A 25953-nucleotide genomic window follows, 5' to 3' on the forward strand; every position below is an offset into this window, starting at 1 on the left:
ATATGATTTATATGTTAAAATCATTTAACTAATATTGTTAAGATATTTGTATTGAATTTGAATACCCTTGCAGAGGGTAGTATAAAATTGGTCAAAAGTCCGAATGTTTTTCTACCGTTTTGCAAGCTCTGCTCAAAAGCATGAGACTTAGAACGGCGCAAATCGGACGTCTATATCCCATATCCCATAGGAACAAACAAAAGATTGTAAGTTTCGCTTTTTTTTTTAATTTTTACAAGTCGCTGGTTTGGCCCCAAATATAGTGTTCAGAACCTATCCCCATATATGACTATATCCTATAGCTACCGCACATATATAGTATCTGCCATTCTATGTTTTTAAGACGATTTTTCGTGCAGTAAAAATATAAATCTTTTCAAATCGTAAGAGACCAAAACTTTGTCTTCCGTCGTCGCTTTAATTAGAAGCAGAGCAATTAAATTTTCTCAATTTAAATCGAAGGATTTTTAATGCTTCACTTAGGGGCTGGTACGTAAGTAATTTGAGGCTTACGTTTAATGCTTGGTTAGCTCCTTTGAATGGCCGATGCCTGGGGATAATTCTGGATTTTAGCTGGAGTTTTGGCTGCCTTGACTGCAATTCGGGGATCCTTCAGCTGCTGCAGTTTGGCATACAATCAAATTTTGGACGTTAATTAATATGCGTTCAGTGTCTAGCAGGGCAGGGATCAAATTATGTAATAGCCGCATTAAAATTGAATTTCTCGATGCGTGCCTCGCAGACTGCTGCTGTGTGGGTGGTGTATCTGTATCTGTATATGTATCTGTATCTGTATCTGTCCAGTTGCGTTTGCCTGTGTGTGGTTCCGTGTGCGTATTCATGGACTTGGATTTCTGTGCACGTGGCACAGACGCAGGACCTCCACTCGCTGTCCATTGGAAAATGGAAAACGGTCTAATTACCCCTAATTGAATACGACATGCTTAAGCCCCTCCCCCCTCGGAACACCGTCCTCCGTTTAAGTGAGACAAATTATTTGTGTGTAGCTGCAATTGCAATTCAATTGGAGTGTTTAGATTATCAATTCCTGGCAACGATTTGTCGATTATTCTGTTTGGCCGGCAATCGGGTCAATTGCTACTTCCAAGGAGTTGTAAACGTGATTACCATTATGCTCAAAGGTACAGCGGGCTATGGGTTTCATTTTATGACAGGGTATTGCCTCCTTTTTTTAAATTTCTTTATAAACGATTGTCAATTGTATTGAATAGGGTCAATTATTAATTATGAGGTGAATTAAAACTTATATTAAAAATTAAAATTAAAATTTGACAGAAGTGATATAATACCTTGCTAATACACGAATCAATGACAAGTTAAGGTGTTTCGTTTATTTATTTAAACTTTGATTACGATGACTACTTTAGAAATAAGAGTTTAGATAATTGTGAAATATTAAAAATATACGGCTTATATCAACCTTAATATTTTTAAATATTGATCTCATTATATATAATGTGACTCTAGCCATTAATAGACTTAAAATTTGTAAATCCTTTTTTTATTGATAAATTTTCCAGCACAAAGCTCTTTTCATAACTTCCATTATGCGCCATGCCAAAACGCATTTTAAAGTCCCCAATGAACTTAGAAACCTCTTCATTGCACTGGCCTTTTCACCTGCCATGTTTTCTTTGAAAATAAGCCCGTTACTGGGGAAATATATTTCAATTAGTGCATTTTTTTCCTCGGAGCTTTGTTGCTTTGTTGCTTCATTGTTCTTAGGGCTTTCTGATTTCCCATTTTCAGTGATGTGCTGCCTGTTTGTTTGCCTTTCGATGGGCGATGTCGATGCTTTTTATTGTCTAACTTGTGTAGTACATTTTGTTGATGTCGTAAATTACGGCAAATCGGAGGGTGGGTGTGTTCATTGTTCGTTGTTTTAATGCCGCCAAGGGAAAATAAAGGGAAAATAAATTCATTAAAAACTTTTGGCCAATGTGAAAATCCCTTTTATTGACTTTGGCCGGGCGCTTCGGTGGTTGCGTGTGCAAATATTTATGCAAATATTTCTGCACTGGCTAGCATATTTTGATTGTGCGGGGTCTGTTGCATATTCACAATCCGAATCGAGTCGATTCGAATCGAATTGAATCGATTTGCTGACCAAAGGCGAGTGTTTCCACCTCACCCCGCCGCCCTCGTCATAATCAGAGCGAAAACTTTCTTTACATTACTTTACATTTATTGCTTCCTTCCCCGGACTCCAGTCCTTTTGTTTGAACTCTGGGCGAAAGAAATAGAACGTGAAAACTATTTCTTGCTGGCGCCTCCAGGCTGCGAGACATTCAAGAAAGTTGCCACAAAAGTGGGAAACAGTACCAGAAGCCCAAAAACTTCCCCTTGTCCGGCCAACAGAAAATCGGACGGACAGAGCCGGGGAAAATAGGAAGAGGAACGGGCCAAAGAGATGGCAACTTACAAATTTAGATTACGAGGCAAGCACAATTGCCACACATGTTTGCACAAATGCTGGCTGGATTGTTTAATTTCGTTTAATTAAATTGCAAATATTTTATTGCTGCACTTGCAACAGAAATTTCCCTTGTAGAGTTTAAATTTGTGTGGGGCCATCCTGCACATGTGGCACTTCACTGGGTGTTTTCATCTGTGAGTGCGTAAAGGCATTAGTAAGCGCTTTAAGAACTCAAATCCTTTAGTTAGTAAGTTATTAGAGGGATCCCAATATATAAATCTAGATAAATTGGGCTGTGGTAGGTGGATCTCAATTTGGCCAAAATATTGATTGCGAAATTGTAGTTAGAACTGAGCTAGGTATATTTATGGGACAATTTAATTTTATTTTCATTGGTCCACATAAAATATACACCAGATTTGAAAAACATTTAACATTGGAGAGGGCACCTAAATAAATGTATATTTATTTTTCTACATTTAAATACAAGTTATATATAATTTAATTGTTTCTTTAAATATAATGCCTTTTGCTCATAAGCATTTCCCCTATTTAATTCACTTGAGAGGCTTATTGTTTTGCAGCTGATTTCCATTAAATCGATCATCATCGAAATGGAATCGTTCGACACCTCTATAAATATTGAGAGTGTCAGCCACTTGATGCTAATGCAAATTCGACTCCTCTAAGTCATGTAACCCATGCCTCAATAATTCACTTGACCACCTCAACGAGCACTTGATTGGCCCCACTTTGAGTGGGTTGGGTCTCGACCTTGGCAGTGTGAAACAAATTCACAAAACAACATTGGCAACAAAAACAGAAGCAAGTAGCCCAGAAAACGGCATCGAGTTCACTTTATTCCCGAGCCACTTTCTCCTCCTTTTTCAAGCCACTTTCTCTTGTATATGTTTCTTTTGAGTGCCCCTTATAGTTGATTTCTGTTGCTGTTGTTGTCGACTTTCTGTTTACCCGGGCACACAGCAAAAAGCCAGCGTCCAAAGAAAAACACTTTTAGCACGCATTGAGGGAAAAACCAATAGAGGCAAGGCCATGCACATCGACAGAAAGAGCTCATCCGCCTTCCTTTTGTACTCCCGACGTTAAGATAAACAAGAATTGGACTCGATTGCAGATTTGTAATATGTAAACTTATACACTCAGAAATAAAAAGGCGATTTTTGTTTCATTATTCTAAAACTTTATATCAAAACTTCATGCATTTAATATTGAAATGAAAAGCCTTTTATTTTCGTCGTGTGTTTTATGCACCCGATTGGCATAAGCATTCACCACTTGTGAATGGTTCACAATCAGTATAATCTGACTTCATTTGTCGTTCGTTCGGAACTCTGCTGAACAATGGTACCCCCTCTATAAATATCCATATCCTTTTTGGCTCCCATTAATCCCCCATGACAACTCGTAAAATTTTAAAGCATATTTACGGGCGGCTGCTCATTATTTTGACGCGCTTTGGCAAATACATACACAGCTCAAAAGGGATGAGTGGGGGATAAAGTTTGGGTAGAGCTATTATCGCGGGTGGGGAGTGCGGGATAACATGAAAACTGGAACCAAAACTGGGACTGCGATGCATATATGCATATTAAACAGACCGCTTTTATTCGCCGGCACATTCTGACATCAAATTTGATTGTCTGCACAGAGCAGCCCCCTATTCTATATCCCGAATTCCCTACCTCCGATTTCCCAGCGTGAATGCATATGCATGAAACGGCATTATTTCGATGCTGCAAACAATAGACCAAAAGATCCAAATCTCTGATGCTCTGCTCCTGCTCTAAGTCCTGTTTCTGCTGTTGCTTTTGCTTGTGCTCGTGCTGCTGCTCCTGCTCCCGCTGCAAATGGGACAAAACAACGCGTCATCCTCCCATTGTGTGTGCACTGGGAGAAATTCGTGCATAAATTATAGTTGTAATCTTGAAAAGGGGATCAACAAAATATAAAAAACAGCATAGCCTGTGAAATTAGATTGATTGACCCTTTTTAAGATTAAATATTTTAACAATTGAGGGGTGTTCTTTGGGATTTTTTAATCACTTCTAAAGCTTCTGAAAGTATGCAACAACATATTTTAAATTCGGGAACACGGGGAAAACATTAAGAACAACGACATTCTTTTTTCACTGCATACTTTTAGACACATTTTTAAGTGATTTGTTTTATTCTAACTTAATGGAATATTTGAACCATTTTAACTTATAAAATCTTAAAGATGAAAAAAGTGATTTGTGTTTTTAAAAAGATTTTCCTTTTATAAAAAATCAGGAGTGCGAAAAAACCACTTATACAAAAATGTGCCAAACTATGATTGTAATCCATTTTTAAGAATAAATTATATTCCTGATTTCGAAATTTTTAAATTTTAAAAATAAAATAATAATATTTCTAATTAAAGACTAGTTTATTGCCCAGTGTATGGAACCCACTGGGTGGTCCCACTCGTGCCTCCCACCTTCCACCCCCCAAACAGGATGCTGCGAGGGGGGAGCAAAGAGTAAGGGGGGATTTGGCCACAATTCATGCGGCTGCATTTGCCTAAGCGCCAAATATTAATGACACTGCGACGACGATGACGAGGTCTGAAATATCATCAGCAGCGCTGGGTGTTGATTTTAATGAGAGACTGGAATGAAGAAGAGCTGAACTGGGGACCGCTCGACGGGGGGACGCTTTGCTTATCAACGCCATCAATTCTTCCTGCTAGTCCTCAAAATTAGGGGTGTTTATTATTTTTGATTGCCGGCACGCGTCCAAGGGACAGAGTTCAAAACAATAAAAATAAAAAGAAAGCGGAAAACAGGAGACAAATAGCCCGTAGAAGGGCTAAAAAGTCCCATTGTTTGAGCCTCAAATTGATAGAGCGTGCGCAAATTTCTGGCCCTTGTTCCGTCACTTCTTTTCTGTTTGCTTATTGCCTAATGACTCATTTTTTGTCTCGTCGAGCACTTTTTGTTTCGCTCAGGGAATACCCCTGTGAAGAAGGCCAAAATGTTGGTGGGTGTGAAACGCCAAACAGACACGCTGCAAAAATTTATTTGTCACCCTGAAGTTTCCGCTGGCAGGAATAACTTCTTCAGGAGGACTAAAGTAAAGTGACAGCTAGCACACAGAGAGAAAAACTATAGAAGCTTTTACATTGCCATAAGATAATTATATAATACTTCTTTGCTAAAAATAAACAAAATGAAACAAGCTTAAAAAAAATGTACAACTTAGATCCGATGTTTGTCCTGATAGCTTCCTTAATCTACTTTACCTTGAGTTATCAATTAATAGACGTTTGTTAAAATATCCATTAGATTTTGTATAGCTTCAAGCTTATTTTGTATAACCCTGGCGAAAATAGTCTTTCAATTTCTATATAACAATTCTCAATTTTCAACTTTATGACTAGTAAAAGCTAAAGGGTATATATAATTATTTACCGTGCAATTATGATCTAGCCAAATGGCACGTTCTGCTTCCCGGTTCGAGTGGAGTTGCAGTAGAAGGTGGATGTGGAAGTGGAAATGCAAGTGGTCTGCAGCTGAATCCTCCCACTCGAGGACGCGTTCACGGGCGCTTGCACTCGCAATTAGCGCAAATCAGGCGAAGTCAGATGGTCCTCGGGGCTCTCAATTTGCCGCTTAACTTGTAATTGAATGACACATGCTCTCAAGCTGAGCCAATGGAAGCAACTTGGATGAAAATGGGAAAGTCATCAAAACAAAACAATAAGTCGAGAGATCATAAAGGGTTTGTATTTTACGCTACGACTTCACAAATGCTTTATGAAAAAAAAAGAAAGATTAAGGAAGGGATTCCTTAGTTTGATGAAAGCTTGTCGAAAATATATTATGAAAGACATACCCTTTTAAATCTTCGATATTCAACAAGGAATGGGGCTTAAACTTAATTGTACATCATTAATATATAGTCAAGCTTCTATAACTTGAGCAACCAGTTACCAACAAAAATTAAAAATCAAGTAATGATTTTTAATGTTTGAATTTTTACTTTCTGATGATATATGAAAAGTTTAATTTAAAAGGATTATTTTTTATTTTATTTCCATATATATATAATATTTCCATTTATATGTCCGACATGTTCTTCAAGTGTGACGCAGCACAAACTTATATAAAACCAGCTGCAATGCGTTTTTCAACACTCTCTAGTTAAGCAAAAAAAAAATAGTTCTATGTATAGGCTTTGAGCTTGCTGACTGCCAGTAAAGGAAATTCAATTAAAAAAAAAAGAAAACCGACAATTTGACCTTGTTAAACCAATTGAAGTTTATTAAGTAATGACATAAGCAATATATTACATTTAAGTTAAATTTTTATTTTATATAAGTATAATATGTTTCACTATGGATGGCATGGGAGAATACTATATATAGCCGCAAAATTGATTGCTTATTCATTTTTCGTCACAATTTCGTCAATTTGATATCAGATATTTTGTAAGTTAAAGGTGCAATCGTCACCACTTTTTTACCACGTTAAGAGTTGTTTTTGTTTGATTTTATACTAGTTAAGGGATTAACGATTAAAATCTGCACATACACACATACATAAAACAAATAAAAGTTTATTATGTAATGACACAAGCAATATATACTTTCAATTGAATGTTGATTTGAAATTAGTATATATATACTTATATATGGTTAAAGTTTCATACAATTCCCATTTACGATTAAAAACTCTGTACGTAAATAAATATGTTTCTAATTTCAAAACCCTTTTTTTATTAACGCCATATTTGACTTGCAATTTATTTTTTTTTGCTGCGTTACCCCTTTCAAGACACGGTCCACTTCTGGAGTAGTAATGTTTTGTACTGCCATTGAAGCATTACTCTTTTCTTTATTGTTGGTTTACTTCTTCTATGGCTTTTACTCTTCTTCTTCTCCTTCTTCTTCTTCTGTTCCCTTAAGTTGTTGTTGTAGTTGCTGCTGTTGAGCATTCTTATCGCCGTTGGTAGCATTTCCGTTCCTTCTTACTCGTGCATTTTTCATTTCCGCCTCTGCGTCGCGGCATTTCCCTTCATTTTTCACACATTCTGTATCCCTGCCCCTGCCCCGCTCCTACTTGCCATATATATTTCGCATTTATATTATTTTGTAATGTTTATTTCACTTTGAGAACCCTCTCAGGAAAGCAACTCCCACTCCGCTGTTTCACTCCTTCTGAATTTGACACTTTCGGTTAAGCCTTTAAGGAATTGAATCTCTAGCTAAGGAATTTCCTCGGAATGGAACTTGCAGATTAAAGTGTTTGGACGTGCAACCACTGGGCAGTCCGATTCATTAAAAAAAAAATACATTAAACAAAATTTGGTTTAGCAATATTTATTTACAGTTTCCACTTTAAAAGTTTTATTAAACCTTAACTTTTCAAAAGTTCTATCGCAAATATTACTTGATGTAATTAAGTAATAAGTTTAAGTACAAAAACCAACAACATTTTGTAATCTGTAAGTATTATACCTTGTTTTTGGGAAAAAAAAAACTTCAATACTAAAGTGCCTAAGTAGCCACAGCCCCACTTTTCTCCACAGCCTGTCCATTATGATGGTTGTCGTGTGGAAAATATTGTCTGGTCGACAATTTTAGCGAACATTGTTGTTGGGCGCCATTTCGCAGACCGCAGACAACGACGGAATAAATTGGGAATGGGAATGAAAATGATGCCCATTGTCATTAGAGGAGGCCTTCGCCGCCAGAAATCTCTGGCCATGGCCACGGCAATGGCTATTTCCAGAAGTTGACTATGGCAGCCAAAAAGGCAATTCCAGAAATTACTATTTGCATTATTTTCACGACAATGCCATGGCCAATTCATGGCAAATAGAACGGAAGCGAATCCGAGCGGAGAAAACTGCGAGGAAATCAGGGGAAAGCAGATGGAAGCAGCTGCTACAATTGACGGCGTCTGGGGAAAGATGAAAATTGATTTTAATGCCAGAAATTATGTTATTTGCGCATGTTATGGACATGCAGGAAATGCGAGGGCAAAAGCCCGCGCACAGTAATATCGGCAAAAAAAAAAATGAAAATAAAGGAAAAACTGAAACGGAAACGCAAGGCAAAGAACTCTGAACAGTACTTACCCTCCTCCATTTCACATACCCATAATTATTATGATTATGAACTCGACTAAATTACAAACGACTTACGTGTGAATGCGTTGAGCCCTCATCTCATCATCTCCACGAGGACTGGGAATTCGAATCCTGGGACTTTGCAGTTGGACTTGGAGTGCCACAATCATTGACTGGCAGATAACAGAAATTGGCGACTTAAATTTATCGATTGCTAATGGGCCTTTGATAAATCGAGAGCATTAGCCAGCATGGGGAAAAGCGAAAGTGTGCTTAGGGTAAATCATTTAAACATTATATTTGTGTGTCAAATTATACACTGTAGATTAACAACGCTATAGGAGCAATATTTGAGTTAAAACCAGGCGTGAATACTTAGCATAGCATATCTTTGAGAGCTAAAACTACTTCAGTAATTTAAAAACGTATTTTGAAGTACAAATTTGGATTTAAGCTCTTTGAAATTTACAAAGAATAAAACCTTAAGCCTAAGATGTGCTTTAAGATTTAAAGTACAAGTAGTATGCAATACAATAATCCGAAAAGTGTCATGATTTTTGTGATAAGGTTTTAAAGTTTTTTTTTTATTTTAAAAGACTCAATCTGGTTGTGCACTCAGAAAACCAAATCAGTTTCAACGTTAATCAAAGTGTGACAAATGTATAAAAAACCTTAAGTTGAGGAAATACATTTTTATGGCTGACTTTTAAACATTTAGTCTTACATGTAATAGCTAATAGCTTCAACCCCGCAGCATATCGCTTACTGGCTTTGTCAACAATTTATTTGGCCAATTCCCTGGTCAAACAATTCCCAAGTTGATGCAATTAAGGGAAATGCATAAAAAAAGCAAAGTGAGAGCGAAAAAATCTCAGGATGAAGGCGACGCGAGAATAAGCCGGACTAAGAACCAACTTTTGCTGGCCGCATCATAAAAGCGGCGGACGCAATCTGCTGCGTCTTCATTTCTGCGGAACCATCCAAAAAACCACCCACTTTTTTTCACCCGAAACCACCTCACAATTCCCATCCCAATCCGTGCGGAAGAACTTTGCAACTTGCGACGTCAAATTGCATTGGACTCTGTGTTTAATTTGTGTGATTTATTTGTTCAGCCTGCCGGCCAAGTTTTCGCCTTTTGGTTTCGCTTTGCTTTTTTGGCTTTTACTTATCTGGCCGACTGACGATGACTTTTGATTTCTTGGCGGGAAGGGAAATGGGAAACGTGGAAAAAGAATTGGAGCTGCTAGCTCTATGCGCTTTCCTGATTCCGGGCCATAAATCAAACGAAAACTTTGTCACTTGAGCTTTTGACTTGCTAAACTTGTGGTTCCTGCCCACTTGCCCTCTTGCCACCTCCCTCTGCCTTTCCCCTAATCGATTTCAAGTTTATGTTGCCGAAACAATAACAATAAAAATTGACAATGCCGAGGCGACGGCGGCTCATAAAATTTTATTACAAAAGGAAACGAACGCCATTGACATACGTAAACTGATTCGCACCACTTCCCGGGGGAATCCCCGAGCTCCGGGCTCCCAGCGTCGACTACGAATGCCAAATGCGAAATCAATGTCGACATTCCTTTGACTCCCCCTTGGTCCCCCCTTTCCCCATTTTACCCTCCATTCACAACATTCAGTATTCCCCATTCCGCTGCTCCTTCTCCATTTATTCTATTTGCATGTGCATTGCTATGCCCTCACTGGGCAAAGGTATATTGACTGCACTGCTTTTAAAGCCTCAACTAATTGCGAATAAATATTGCAAAAAAGTGTGTAAAAAGCCAAATAGGTGACTTAAATTATTGCTCAATTTCTATTAAAAAATGTAAACATTATTTAAGTAAAGAACTTTATACAGCATATGTTTATATGTCTAACTTTATACTTTTACAATTTATTTACTTGTTGCATTTTAAATGCATTCCAATATGTTTCAATATGAAACACCACTTCTTCAAAGCACATTTTTATATTATTCAGGTTCTGAGGATTTTTTTTAACAGATAAGACTAAGAAGTTTGTGAATGGAGTGATTCCTTCAAAACAAGACTGAAAGCTTTGCGGCATGAACAAAAGTGCATTTGTTTCTTTGTCCCTAATTATATTTTGTTTTCATCTTTTTTGTTTCAAATATTCAAATGAATTTTTTAAGATAACAAAACTCTCTAATAGAGTAAGCTTGTTAATTTCTGTGTTTGTGCTATGAATTTCATGAATTCTTGAAATCAATTCTTGAATACATGAAATCAAAACAGCCCCACACACGAATTTCCGCATTTGATGAAATGATTGCAGGAAATGGCTATCGCATAAGGACAGTAAATTTAATAAAGTTATTGGCAACAAGAACAGTTTTTAAACTTTAAATATAGCTCAAGTTTATTTTTGGTTTTATTATAATCTAACAAACAAGAGTGTAGTAATAAGATTCTTATAAATTCAATTTTGAGAGTATTCAAACTACGGTTTCTTCTGACTGACTATAACTGAATTTGCGTTGTTTTGTTTCATTTGATGTTGTTGTTGCCGCACATGATTTGCCTTTCACCGGGGCACAGAGCGCGCCCTCGCCCTCGGCCCTCGGCCTTCCGCTCCCCTCCCTCTTCCCCTCCCCCTCCACCACCCATCGCATCCCTTGGCCCAACAGCCTAGCAACCCCCAACCCCAACCCGCTCAAGCCGCAGGGCTCATTGCTCCAAAAATGTCAAAGTGCCGCCGCTGACACCGCTGGGCCTTTGTGGCGAGAGTCGCGGGCGGTGGGGGTGGTGCTGGGGCCGGCTGGATAGAGGTGGCAGTTCGGTAGTGGGTGGTGGGTGGAGGCCATGACAAGGGCGCGAGGATGTTTAACATGTGCGCGAAGGAGCAGGAAAGCCGTATGTGTGTGACACCCGCGAGAAATGACTCGCATTTTTCCTTTTTTTTTTTGACCCACTTTGCTTTGTCGTCAGCAACGTGGCTCCTGTCGCGGCTCCATCTCGTGTCTCCTGCATCCCATCTTCCATGTCCTATCTCCCAACTGTGTCCTGTGTCCTGTGTCCTGTCTCCAGTCTCCAGACTCGCATCCCAGTTCCCACTTACCGGGCATGTGTCACTCGGCAAGCGTTTAAATTGGGCTTCTCCCCGGCCACAAACTACATATACATATATGGTATATATGCCAGTATGTCGGGTTCGCCTTGTTTTGTCGGTCGCCTTTGTGCCATATTTTCACAAATTGAATTGGCCATGTCAGAAATGAAAGGATGCAGCTATGAAAATTTTTGCATTCAAATTTTTCAACCAAAATTATTTTAGCAAAAGTTTGCCGTACATGGGGCAAAAGCAGTAGGTCAGGATCTACAGTTGAACATCGATAGCCCGAAATTCTTAAAATATTTGTTACTAGATAAAAATTAAAGGTTTCAGAATGTACGTTTCAATGGTATTGATATTTTATACTGTCAATTTTATCATCTTCAATATTAATTGAATATATGTTAGTAAAGCCAAAAGATGGTCTTATTATACAGCATTTTTTTATTTTACTAGCAAAAGACAGTTAAAGCTATAAAAGGCCGACTGTATTTTTGTAGTATCCAGTCCCCGATTCGCACCCCTCAACTTGGACCGTAATAAAGTTATTATGCATTCGGAGCAAGGCGAACCCGACTAGACAGAACCACTTTCCCATCTCATACATTTGAGTTTGTGGGACAGACCACTTCTGGACTGGAGTGGGCTAAAAATCTGACGTCGCCCCGACAACCCGACACATGGCACTTGAGCAAATTTGCATAATAGAAATTAAAATGGATTTTAACATTTCTGTTTTAGATTATGTTCAGTGGCTGCACGGAGATGGTCAGAGGGTCAGAAATACCAGCTGCGAAAACCTTGGAAACAGATTGTTTTTTTTTTTCTTGTGGTATAAATATGGTCAGGCAGATAATGCTCGTGGGGAATTTAGCAGTTTTTCATAAGGCCAACAAGAAGAAAATCGTACAATTACACAAGCTCAAACATTGTATACCGGAAATTCGGATGAATATGTGAAAGTATACTAAATGAATGTTTCCATTATTAAAAAACTGTAAAATACGAATAAAATTTGATAAAATAAAAAACTTAAAACAAATAGAATACAGTTTAACTCGCTTTAATTTAATATATTTTAACGTTACAATTCACTAAGTAAAGTTGATCAGATCTGTTTTTGCGTAAAGATAACTTTTGAATATTATTTTCAGAATTAAAGCCAGTTTAAAGTTTCTCATGAATTTATTGAAATTTAAATGGTAAGTATATAAACAGGAAAAGATAATTTGCTCTTGGCAACATTATCTGAATTCATTTGCAAAGCATTTACCACATAAGCTAGGAATTATTCAAAAACTAAAAACTTGGCGCTCTTTAAACGTTTTTCTGCACTACCTCGTCATTTATACGGCTCCTTTGGTGATGACCTACTGCTCGAACCTGCTCCACTGCTCCACTCCTAGCGGAATTGGGTCTCATTTGCGTAGGCCAGAAAACTTTCCTCGCCGCCATCGCAGATCCCAAATGGTTTGCCCCACTTTCGCTGGCGTGCCGAAGCATAAAATGGCGTTAAAGCAACTTTTAAATAATGCAAGAGGACACACACAGAAATTCTAGCTTAAATGCTTTGATTTGGATTCGCATCCGAGCAAGGAAGCCAAAAATGCTTGCTAGCCCGTAAAATGCTGCAGCCAATGCCACCGCATTGGGGGTAAAATGGGTGTATAAATGGGCATTGGGTCAAAGGCCACAGCGGGTGGACTGTGCTCACTGGCAAACATATTTGCTTAAACTTTAACATGTTGTCCTTTAGTATTTTTAGCAATATTTGCTGCTGCAGTTCTTGGCCTTGTAACATTTTGTGGCCAAATATTTTCAGCGCTTGGACACAAGCCAGCAAAAATGAGCAAGGAGAAAAATGAGAGCGGAAGGGTTACAAAAAATATGTGGAATAAATAAGCTCTTAAATTGTTTTTTCATACATATGTGTGGCTAAGAAGGGTTTTTTGGCGTTGAAAACCACTTATGAAAACAGTTTACCAACCATTTTGTAAAGTCAGTTATGTGCAGAGGAAATTGGGCTCTAAAATTCAATGTTTTTGCAAGTACGCGTGAAATAAAATTTTATAAATTAATAGCAAAACCTGAGGGAAAGTAAAACAAAAAAAATGTACAGTTTACAAATCCTGGTTTTTCACCGAAACCTTTTAAATTTCTGTGTAATAAAGTTTACGAACTTATTCTGTTAAAAAATAGGTTGTCGCGTTGTTTGTTAAATAGCTGACAAAGATTTTCAACCTGCAATAACTTGGGCAAAATAGAATTTTTCTATTCTCTAAGTTTAAATGGGCTGTAAAAATAAGTCAAGACTGAAAATGGAAGAAATATAATTAAAAGTTGTCGTTTGCAAATCCTAAATAATAATAAAAATATTTTTATTTAACTCTTATCACTTATTTTATTAAAATATTAAAAAAAAACTATGCAAAAAATTTAAAAATTATAAAGATTGCAAACTATTATTTATTAAAATATAAGTAGGTCACAGAGAAAAATGTTCATAAAGTCGTTTAGAGAACCTCCAAGACATAACTGAGGACGAACTGAGGATGTGGAAAATTGGAGGAAGTCCTTGTCCGGCAAAGACAGGACTTTTGGTCTTTTTTTGCAACCACTTTAAACCGCTTATTGAGCAATGTTGCTGCCATTGCTCTGGATGTTGCTGCTTTGGCCCCTGATGTTGCTGCTGTGATTTTTGCCGGACATGTGGCACTGCTGCTTGTTGGGGACTCAGCCACTGAAGGAGCTTTTGCATTCGATGGCTTATCCTCCATTGAATCGATCTCTTGCTTTCTGCTCCTGCACACAAGTCCATTATTACAGCTGAGTGGGCGTGGACCGCAGCGGCAGCTGGAAAGTGTGTTTAACCTTGAACTTCAAAGGACCGGCCCGAACTGCCTGAGCTCAGCCTCCTTTGGCCACATTTTTCTGTATTTTCACTCGCTTTTCACAGGCAATTTCAGGCCGTAAATTAGTTTTATGTTGCTCGATTTTGCTTTTATTAAATTACCTTTTTCATGATTACTTGCAAACTTCATTTGGAAAAATGCCTGCCGACGGAAATAGCCAACGAGGTCGACGCTGTCCCGCAATAATTTGCGCCATTTTGTAATTTCAGTTGGCTCCTTGGTCCTTGGAGATGCTTCTCCGTCGCTTCGGCTTCCGCTGTTTTGGGTCGAAGACCTAATAAAGTTGCCGCAGAAACCATCGAGACTCCAACTTTCACCTTCCCGCTCTCCGCGAAATCCGTAGCCCCTACAGGTTAATTATCTTTGGTGTAATTTAGTGGCCTGGCTGCCGAAAAAGGCTTTCCATTTTAATTTATTTGACCAGTGAAAGGATTAGATTAGATTCCCTGATAAATGGCCGTCAACACGCTAGTTAAATAGTAAAACTGTTCGCTCAATTCAGACCGCTAATTGGGTTTGTTCAAGCCTCGGAAAGACGCGGATCCTTTGCTAAAAAAAAAACAAAGTTGCTAGGGACCTGATTACCATATTTTGAGCAGGTAAAGTTTAAGGCTGCCACCGTTTTGTGAGAGCTCCTTCGAATGAAATTGTTTAATGAAGGCAAAACCCCAGCAACTATATTTTTTTAGTTCTTGTGTAATTAAAAAAACTAATGAAATAAAAAAACAAGTCAAATAAAATTTTTTTTTTAATTGTTTTTGTTAATTGGCAATAATTTGAATTTTTTTCTATTATAAAATGGATTTTAGAAGAGCGTTTTTATGCAAGAGCCTGAACAGACGACTTGGAAAATATAATGATATTTAAGTAATACATATATATTGACGCAATGAGGATTTTTAATTAGTTCTTTTGTAGATACAAAGCACAATAGTGAAGTTTGGCAATAAAAACGTTGTTTTCTAATAGTGCTTTGCTGTTGTTATTCAGTTATCAATGCACGATATTACATTTGTTTTGGTTATTACTTACCTTTTATCAGTTTGCTTCCAATGACCTTCTTTTGTGTAGATTGGGGTCAACGACTAGAAGTTGAGCAAGACAATAATTAGCTACCTACTTACAGAATAATATTTGTGTAAAATATATTTGAATTTTAAAGTCAAAGTCGCACTACATTCGATATATTTGATTCAATAAGAGACTATCCAATCAACTGATACCCAAGCTCGGAAAATTTCACTTTCTCCATAAATTATGAGGTTTGATAAAACAGAACCAGTTTGGTTTTTCTACCAGTTAACCGTTAATTAAAAAGGGTATATTGTATTTGTGCACGAGTATGCTACAGGTGCAAAGCGTTTATCTGTTATAAAATGTTTGCTAAATCTCTTGTAAGGATGTACGGTTCGATTCGCAACGAAGTAGTTTTAAGTTATTTTAACATGTACAACTGTGTGCCAGCTTGTTTCAAAATCGATACGTCAGTAACAATAAATGTTATAGATTCTGCAGTTATTTTTTGATTTCAATTTTAAAATTTTATTGGCAGGTATAGACTGTTTTAAACATATCTGTAAACATTTTCGTTTTTTGTAAATTTGGTAAATACCTCTTTTTCCGAATGGGTCGGTATTTTATAGTCGAGGAACTCGTTCTTTCTTGTTTCTCTTAATACTGTTTTCTTTGCCGTTGTGCGGCAAGTTAGAATGAATGCATCGTGTTAAAGATATGTTTGGCAGGTGTTACAGCCACTTCTCTATCTGCTCTATTATCAAAGTAGGCCATCAGGTAGGTTACAGAAATTTTCTATGCTGGGCAGCCCTATAAAAACGGAATGCTGTATTGTCGTTACCAACAGTAAGCTTTCATCTCTTCACCAAAAATCAACCTTTAAAAATGTACCTTCTCGCGGTGTTCTTGTTGTTGGTTGGCACAAATGTCTGCCTGATTGAAGGAAATCTAGGCGGCGGCGGCGGAGAAGGAAACGATTATACATATGGGACACAAGCAACAACGGATACTCTTATTGCAAGTGAGACTGTATCGAAACCCAAAAGTCTCCTGCAAACGACGACGAAAACCTATACGTTAACACAGGCAGGAACTGCAAAAACAATAAGCTACATTAGAATCACGGATCTAAAGAAAGCCCGAGGTGCCACTGCCGAAATCACATCTGGAGGAGTGGGTGCTACGACAGTCACAATCAAATTTACTTCGGCTCGGGGAGCTGGTATTAAGTCCCAAGTAGTGATATATGGCGCTTAAAATAATAATGATTTTAAAACAAGTTTTTTCTTAATATAAAACGATTTAGCGTTCATCTGCTTCACATTTATAAAGTAAAATATTTGTAACCTTTTAATTATCCTTAAATGGGCAAAATAAAATTAATTTAATTTATTTGTTATTTGTTTATTGTATATACATAAGTGGAGCTAACAGAAGTTTGTTGGTTAGCCTTAAACTTTTGGTATAAAAGTTATGGATTTTGTTGATTCTCTACAAAAATATTTCAAAATCAAATTTCCAACAAGTTGCTAAAATCACTTGTTCTTTGTTAAAAACCCAAAAAGGCGCTTGTCGGATTTGTTTAAGCGTTAGCAAAACTGAATTCAGACGATTCACAAGTAAATAATATTAAGACACGAGTGGATATATCTTTACATACATACATACATATGGCAGTATAAATCAACTGCGGCACATCCATTCCACCGAAATGCGAAATCCGACTGCTGACAAGTGTCACCCAGAGATGCTATGACAAAGTGTCAAAAGAATGTTTGACATCTGACTGGCTCTATCCGTCTCTTTCGCTCCGCTCGCCCTCTCTCTGTCGCACTCGCTGTGAGGGCAGCGTGTGTAGCCTGTCCAAATGTACATTTCTCATATCTGCTGGTTCTTCTTTTCCCTTTTTCTGCAGGGCTTTCATATTGCCGCTTTTTCTGCTGCTGCCGCTTTTTCTTATACTTATCCATACATATGTATTGCCTGGTTCCAATGGGATATGGGATGCGGGATGCCCAGGTAGGGATACACGCTCACAGGTGGCGAGGCATGGAGTAGGGTATATGGGTGAGGGGGGAGCCAGTCCCTCTGACAGCCTCACACGTTTTTGCCCGTCCCTCCGGCGATCCTTTTAGCACCTGCCCCAGTCCCTGGGTGTATAATTTCATCTGCCAACTGATTGAGTGTCGCAGTTTTACTTGTGTAAAAATAAAAAAAAGATTTTTATCTAGAATTCGGCGATAGAAAGGGAATCTTTACATATGGAATACCAAATGAAACTCAGACAGTGCTTGACGTATCGACAAGTTCAAAAGAAATCTTCGCGTTGAGGGCCCATAAAGATGAACTGGAATAAAATCTTGCATAAAATTGTTCTCACGAATCTCAGCATTCATGACCAATGGGCACACCCTCATGTTACACATGATGATATTTTATTAAAGAAATTTAACTTTTTTATTTTGTAATTTTTTTTAAAATCATTTTTGACTTATTGATAATTTGACAGTTCAGAATTACGCTTTTAATTCTAATAAAATCGGAAAACGATATCATATAGCTGAGATGCAAATCATCATAGGTTAATGCTTTTAAACATATACGCAAGTAAATCATAACTTTAAAGTCTTCAAGAATATTTATTTTTTGAAATAGCTGCAAGGGTACTTGAACTTCGGATTACCGAAGTTAGCTTCCTTTCTTGTATTCTAAAAATGTTTTTCGTTTTTTTTATCTTACTTGAACAAATGCCAAAAATGTAGGCTTTTAGACCAGAATACCCTCTTAATGTTTATACCCTTGCAGAGGGTATTATAATTTCAGTCAGAAGTTTGCAACGCAGTGAAGGAGACATCTCCGACCCTATAAAGTATATATATTCTTGATCAGCATCACTAGGCGAGTCGATCTAGCCATGTCCGTCTGTCCGTCTGTCCGTCCGTCTGTCCGTCTGTCCGTCTGTCCGTCCGTTTATATGCAAACTAGTCTCTCAGTTTTAAAGCTATCTGCATGAAACTTTCCCAAAAGTTGTCTTTCTATTGCAGGTAGTATATAAGTCGGAACGAGCCGGATCGGACGACTATAGCATATAGCTCCCATAGGAACAATCGGAAAAATAAATGAAAAAAATTATAACTTTGCTGTTTTTTAATTTTTTGTTTAGTTCTTCGACATTTAGTAATGGTTAAATATTTCCGATTTACGGTTTAAATTTCATCAAAATCGGACGACTATAGCATATAGCTCCCATAGGAACAATCGGAAAAATAAATGAAAAAAATTATAACTTTGCTGTTTTTTAATTTTTTGTTTAGTTCTTCGACATATAGCAATGGTTAAATATTTCAGAATTATGGTTTAAATTTCATCAAAATCGGACGACTATAGCATATAGCTCCCATAGGAACAATCGGAAAAATAAATGAAAAAAAATTATTACTTTTCTGTTTTTTAATTTTTTGTTTAGTTCTTCGACATTTAGTAATGGTTAAATATTTTCGATTTACGGTTTAAATTTCATCAAAGTCGGACGACTATATCATATAGGTCCCATAGGAACAATCGCAGAAATAAATGAAAAAAAATTATAACTTTTCTGTTTTTTAATTTTTTGTTTAGTTCTTCGACATATGGCAATGTTTAATTATTTCAGAATTATGGTTTAAATTTTATCAAAATCGGACGTCTATATCATATAGCTCCCATAGAACTAATAAAAATATATAAAATAACTATCTAATAATTGAGCTGCAAATCATCATAGCTTCACTGTTTTTCATATACTCAAGTAAATCATAATTTAAATGTTTTCAAAAGTATTTAATTCATGCAATAGCTGCAAGGGTATATGAACTTCGGCTTGCCGAAGTTTGCTTTCTTTCTTGTTTTTTCATATTTCTACTTAATTTAATTTAAAATCTAAAGAGCAAATAGCTTTGATATGTATTTTTTTCAATACGACGTTTAAATACAATTTTTATTGGTTAAGTAATTCTTTTTAAATAAATCCAGCTTAAGTTTCCTTTTATTCCTTTCTATTCCCCCTTTTTGCCGCTCTAATTCTTTGTTGATTTGAGGATGCCTGTGCATAATTTTTAATTGGATCGCAAAAAACAAGAAGAAGGACGACGAAGCTGCCAGCAAACGGATGTTGTAACTTGAAACTAATCGGAGTTGTGTGGGAGATTTGCATATTTCGCACGCACTTTATTCCTTGATATTGCAGTACAGTGCGTTGGACAAAGGTCAAATCCAAACCACTGCAGGGTGGATTCGTACTCGCAAGTGGGTCAGTGGAGTGTTTGAGTCCAGATTCCACTGGCAAGTCGACCATTTCCCCAAAGCCCCGGCACCAGAGTGAAAGGGTGCCCCAAGATGTGGCCAAGACTTGGTCCGTTTGCCACCCAATTCGCCCTCGTTGTGGAAAGTAAGTTAGAGTTAACAGTGAGAGAGAAGGAGCGAGAGCCTGATTCACTCTCACTTGTGGATCGCAAGCTAACAGGGCGGGAGAGCCGCAGGACTACCCCTCACGCATGTGGAAGGCATTTTAACAGCACAATTTTACCGGGCATTTCTGTGTACAGAGCCCAACTTGTTGACTGTGCAAATGGAAACCCTGCAAATATTTGCCCAAAAATGATGTATGTTGTATCTGTCGGCAAAGCCTATATGCAAATGAATAAGACTTCTCTAAAATAGCCAACGTCAGCGGTTGACCATAAATATTCTCTGGCCTAATATCTCTAAGGGACTTGAGCGTCTGTCGAAATACATTCACCGGAAAAAGGGACTGTTTGCATGGGTCCTAGAATTAGATTAACTACTGGGGTAGGATAAAGATTGGGGAAATGCCAATCCCCAAAAGGCCAGACTCCCACACAAAAAAATTTAATAAAATAAATTTCTGCACAGAACCACTTGCATAATTAACTGAATTTTGTTTGCTGGCCCGACCGCCTTTGTGGATTGCCTCCTCTGCTCCGATTGAGGTGGTAATCCTACATTTTTTTGATAACTAAAAATACCGACAAAACCAAACAAAGCAACCCAAAGTGGGAAAGTTGACAGCATTGCTAAAAAAAATATTACTCTGCATTTAATCTTTTTGTAGCCAGTGGCAAAAAGGGTGAGAAATAATAGCTCTTTGGAGACTTTCATATTATCCTACGCATTTTCCAGCATGTCTGGAAAGCAAGAGAGTGAACGTCCCTCGCCGGAAATGAATGCCTGCAAGGTGATTATAAAGAGGTTATTTGCTAGCTCCTATAGGAGTATAGCTTGGGTTTTCTACGAACCACTGGATGCCCAGTTTTTGGGCCTACACGATTACCACGAGATTGTCAAGGAACCAATGGATCTGTCCACCGTACGACATCGCCTTAATACGGGTTGCTATCAGACAGCCGCCGACTTTGCCAAGGAGGTGAGACTGATTTTCTACAACACCTATTTATACACGAATCCTGGCCACTTGTGCTACGAAATGGCCAAAAAGCTGCAGCTCATCTTCGAGGAGATGTACGCCCAGGTTCAGCTATACGCATCCCAGGGCAAAGGACAGAATGCCGACGAGAAGAGCTCGTCAAGTTCTTCGAGTTCTTCGAGCACATCAAGCTCTTCGAGTTCTTCAGAAGATTCGGACGCAGTTGAGAGGAAAACAGAGCCGAGCAGCTCGGAGGCTTCCTCCTCGATTTGCGAGTGGACTCCGCCTACTTCAAGGAAGGGGGAACCCTTTACGGCCGAAGAGGATCTCGATCTGCACGCCAAGATCCAGCAGCTGGATGGCGAGGTGCTGCTGCACGTGATCCACTTGGTCCAACGGATGGAAGGGGCCGAGTATGGTAACAAGGAGCTCGAGTTCGACGTCTGCCAACTGAAGGTGCACACCAAGCGCTCCATCATCAACTACTTGGTCAGCAAAGGGTTCACGGGAAAAAGAGTGGCTCGCACCAAACCCAAATACAATGAGTCTTAAATCCGGAAATGTTTTATTTACTTAATCAATCTTGCTTTTTGCCCAAACGACTCTCCTGTTCCTTTCGCTTTTCCCGCATGGCACGGTAATTGCGATACTCGCCGTTCCACACCTTTGCCCGCATGATCTGCTGCGGATTGGAGGCAATGTAGGCGAAGAAGGTCCTGCGAGGAGGTCCTCCGGGCACCAGATAATTTCCCATGGCTTGCCAAGCGGAGCTCACGATGCCCAGGTAACGTGCGTTCAACAAATCATGGTAGGTCTGCTTCACGATGAAAGCCTGTGGAAAAATATGTTTTCAATTGCTCAGATAGATTTGTGTCTGTTTTGTATTGGCATATTCATTTGATAGGAAATATTAAAATTAAATCAATTTAATGTATGAAAGATACTGTTGTAGCTGTCCAGAAAACTATCTTGTTTGTGAACGTTCCAGATTAAAAACCATTTACAAAGTTCCAGATCAAAGTCCTTTACTTCAATCAAAAACCTTTGAAACATTTGAAAATTATGAAATCTATTAAAATATTTTGAAAATTTAATACTGAATATTCAAAATCCTTATTGAAACGGAAAATTAAAGCTTAAATTTGATTGTCTTAAGGTTGGAGTCAATTATATATAAATGTTTCCTAGTATCTTTAATTTCTTATTGAAAAATTATAAAATTTGTAAGTTTAAAGCCTAATTGTAGCCTTTTATATCTGCGAATGGTCCTACGACTTTCTAATATTTTGGATGAATGGTTTTACGAAATAGCTCACCTTATTCTTGATCTTCTTGTAGTTGGCAAAGTTCTCTTCGGACCTGCGCAACCGATCGATGCCCATGAGATCGGGATCGGGGGGACTGCTCTGCAGCACGGTGACCAGCTCGAATATCCTGTTCGACTCGGCTATGCTGTCCTCAAGCTCCTTTTGGCTGTAGGTCTTGCCGTACCGCCTCTTGATCCACTCCCTTAGGATGGGCAGCTTGTGGGCCTCCGGTAAACTGGCCAGGACGTAGCGCGGTTCCCTCCTGAGGGCCCGGAGTCCGTCCTTCAGCAGCTGGTTCATCTGTTCCGCGTTGTCGGGATCGATCTTCTCGGTGTCCTGGTACGTGAGCGCCATTCGCGGTGTCAGCCGCCCCACGCGTTCCATCTCGGCCCGCTTGATGGTGGCCTGCTTATGCCAAATGGCATTGGCACATCGCACCACCGCCTCCACGATCTCCGCCTTGTGATCCACATGGCTGCGACGACTGTGGTTACTCGAGCGACCCAGGGTCTCCGCACTGTCGGTGGTGGTCTGATCCGGATCAATCAGATCCAGTTCATCGAACATATTGGGCGGTGTCTGGGGTTTCACTTTCGCTGCGACTTCTGGTGCACCTTCTGGTTTTACCTCCATGGGCAACTCCTCTTCAATACTTATCTCCGACATTAGGCAATCGAAATCACAATCGTCACCGGCTACCGCTACCTCTTCATCGGACTTATCCAGCGCTTTCACCAGCGTCTTGGTCACGATCTTCTCCAGGTCAAAGGGTTGCGGCTGACCGGATTGGAAGACGCGGGGGTACTTGAACTGATATGGTTTGTTCACCCGCGGTCCGCGGAAAAACTTCTTTTTGTACCGCTTGCTCGACACTCGCGTGGCACACTGATGGCCTTGCGTTGGGATTTTTCCTTTGGCCAAGAGAAACGATACGGCCGTTCTTTTTGGGGCCGGAGGTACCTCGCACTCCGAGGCACTGAGTACCGTCCTACATTTCTCCAATTTCTCATCGAAGTCGATGCTATGCATGCGGAAGCCACCGCTAAAAAGTTTGCGAGGTGGTGGTTTCCAGGGCGACACCTTCGGCTCTTTTTTCGGCGGTTCCGGTGGCACTTCCACCGCTTCCTTCTTTTTCCCCTTTTTCCCCTTTTTCTCCTTTTTGTTCTTCTTCTGTGAAAATAGAGTTAAGATGTTTTTTTTTTTTTAAACAGTAATTAGTTTTGGCCGATGAATTGTTTAAAGTTTTTAACGATTTTAATTGCAGATGAAAAACAGGAAGTGTTAAAAACAATGGAATAGTAATAAATATATATCTGACTATTAAAGATTTTTTATTTAATACAATGCATTCTAAATTGAATGATTTATATATTAAATCAAAACATATTTTGAATCATATAATTATTATTTTTGTTAAATATGGTTAAAAATTTATATCAAATTTGTAGATATTATAATCAATTAAAAAAATGAAAATATTTTTAAAAATTGTAAAATACTTATTTATAATAAACGAAAATCAAAGACAAAAATATTTGAGTTCAGTAAAAACTATTTGGACTTACTACAATATTTTTAAGTGTATTAAATATTTATTATTCAGCTATTAATTTACATAAAAGCTTCGATTTAAGAGGCGCCACCTGCCGAACTGCAGGATCAACCTTACAAGCAAAGAGAAAGCATCATTCCCACACAATGCTAACTGTACTTCAGCTCTCTCAAATAAAAAAACTCAATTTTTCAAATATACAGTAACTTTAAAATTATAATTTTCCTAGTTACTTTAAAAATAATGATTCGATTTGGACAATTTTTAGTGTTTCGATAGATATTGACACATCAAGCACATCAAAAACAGACCTTGTCTCAGAGTGCAATAACAGAATTTTGATAATTAAGGGCAAATTATTAAATGAACTTGCGCTACATACGCATTGATATAATATGTTTAATATAATATAATATGCCTTAACCTAAATATTAACCAAATCGAATTCAAATTTCTTTTTCCCAAGTCTCTGGGTTCCGAGACCTCGACTTTTAGACGATCGGACTGGCGGTCAGATAAACAAACAGTCGATACTTAACTCATCTATAAATTCTGATCAATAATTGTATATATTTAAATGTTTTAGGGTTTTCAACAATGTTTTCAACAAATAACAACAGAAAGGAATTTTCAACTCACCGGTTTGCCTCCGCCGCCCTCTAGCCTCTTTCCGCGGTAGGTATCTGTGGCAGCCGTATGGGCCATGCCGCATTCCTCGCCCACCAGAGCTCGACCCACCTGGTCCATGGGTTCTGGCCAGGGCTGCGATACCAACATCTTCTGGCAGAGCACGCAATCAAAGTTCTCAATGGTCAGCACTTTGGTCTGGTCGCAGTGCATCGCATTGCGATGGCGTGCCATTACTACGTCGATGTCGTGCTCCAACTGGGCCAAGATTCTGGCCCGGCGTATTTTGCCGTACGGCTCAGTGACATCGAGCAGCTCCAGGCAGCGATCCCTCGCTTTGACCGCCAGTTCGTCCCTCAAAAGCTGGGTCTGCACCACTTGACCCTTGTGTATCAGGCACATATTCGGCTCGGGCTCCCGACTCTTTGGCCGTTCATCATCCTCCTGTCTTTTCTCTAATCCTTCTAATTTGAAATACCGTTCCAGTGTCTCGGAGAGGGTTTTCTTGATCAAACGCTGGCCGGGATTAAGTTGGTACTGGGCATACCAAGGTTCCGCTTCATCCTTGCCGTAGTTGGGTGGGGCGTTGTTGGGCCAGAAGTTGAAAGACACGACAAAATCAGGGAGCTTGGTGGTCAGCCGGGAGGTTCTTTGCACGGGTCTTGGTTGACTTTGGAAATACGGTAATTTCTTGGAGGGTTTTTTCTTTGCTCGGTACTCCGCTGCTGGAGCATTCGCCGCTTGAACTTGGTTTTCACCCTTACTAGGCTTATGGGGCGGAAGTATGGCGTCTAGACCTCTGATTGTGGCCATCATGTCGATCTTGGCTATGGCGTTCATCAACAACTGCTCATTAATGCTGTATTCACCATCCTTTTGGCAAGTCTTGTAGTAGCCCTCCAGCACAAAGTAGAGGAAGGCCAGTATATTGTTCCTGCTCAACTGCACTATCCGACTGATCTTCTTTTTGGATATCACCGGTTGGATGCCCAGGTTAACCAGGGACTTGAACATCTGCTCGCCGGTTCCCTGCTCGAAGTCATCGCGAAGGCTTTCCGACATAGCATACATCGCGGCCTCCTGTTGCGTCGACACTCCCATATACCACTTGGCATAGTCCAGCTTCTGGTTAAAGTCATCCAACTGCTTTTGAAAACTCATGACGACTTCAATCTCTTTTAAAATTTCGTACTCTTAATTTTAATATAAATAAAAAGTGTGTTGTATAAATCACAATGTGGGTGGAATAAAAACTAGCTATTAATGAAAGGTTACATTTAAAAGCTTAAGTCAGTGTTACCCATGATTAGGTATTGAAAATGATGTATTTAATTTAATTTGAGGAACTAATCCTGATGTTATGTTCTCATATTTACGCAAATTTAAATCTACCTTTAAATTATTAAACAAATATTTTGAAAAACAATATAATTTTCTGGATAGAAAAATCTGGTTTCTTAAATATAATTATTTTCTATATTTAGCTGTAAGCT

The 25953-nt window shown here is 38.7% G+C and overlaps 3 protein-coding genes and 1 long non-coding RNA gene across 4 annotated transcripts; 2 read left to right on the forward strand and 2 right to left on the reverse strand.

Moving 5' to 3' along the window:
• Nucleotides 1–16384: 16384 nt before the first annotated feature.
• Nucleotides 16385–16944, forward strand: LOC108141741. Its single transcript, XM_017265234.2, has one exon. The coding sequence runs from the start codon at nucleotides 16438–16440 to the stop codon at nucleotides 16807–16809; it is 372 nt and encodes a 123-aa protein (XP_017120723.1). The 5' UTR covers nucleotides 16385–16437; the 3' UTR covers nucleotides 16810–16944.
• Nucleotides 16945–20599: 3655 nt separating this feature from the next.
• On the forward strand, nucleotides 20600–21526 carry LOC108142124 (bromodomain-containing protein 2). Its single transcript, XM_017265822.2, has 2 exons — nucleotides 20600–20677; nucleotides 20731–21526. Exon 2 carries the CDS (start codon nucleotides 20732–20734, stop codon nucleotides 21524–21526), a length of 795 nt encoding a protein of 264 aa, XP_017121311.1. The 5' UTR covers nucleotides 20600–20677; nucleotide 20731.
• LOC108142126 lies at nucleotides 20622–20933 on the reverse strand. The gene is made up of 2 exons (XR_001774282.1): nucleotides 20847–20933; nucleotides 20622–20778 (listed from the first exon to the last, which is right to left on the reverse strand). It is a non-coding gene; the product is annotated as an uncharacterized LOC108142126 (long non-coding RNA).
• Nucleotides 21525–25717, reverse strand: LOC108142123. Its single transcript, XM_017265821.2, has 3 exons — nucleotides 24473–25717; nucleotides 22291–23451; nucleotides 21525–21806 (listed from the first exon to the last, which is right to left on the reverse strand). The coding sequence occupies exons 1-3, from the start codon at nucleotides 25619–25621 to the stop codon at nucleotides 21552–21554; spliced, it is 2565 nt and encodes an 854-aa protein (XP_017121310.1). The 5' UTR covers nucleotides 25622–25717; the 3' UTR covers nucleotides 21525–21551.
• Nucleotides 25718–25953: the final 236 nt, after the last annotated feature.

This window comes from Drosophila elegans, unplaced genomic scaffold (assembly GCF_018152505.1).
Source record: "Drosophila elegans isolate 14027-0461.03 unplaced genomic scaffold, ASM1815250v1 contig_520, whole genome shotgun sequence".
NCBI classification, from domain to species: domain Eukaryota; kingdom Metazoa; phylum Arthropoda; class Insecta; order Diptera; family Drosophilidae; genus Drosophila; species Drosophila elegans.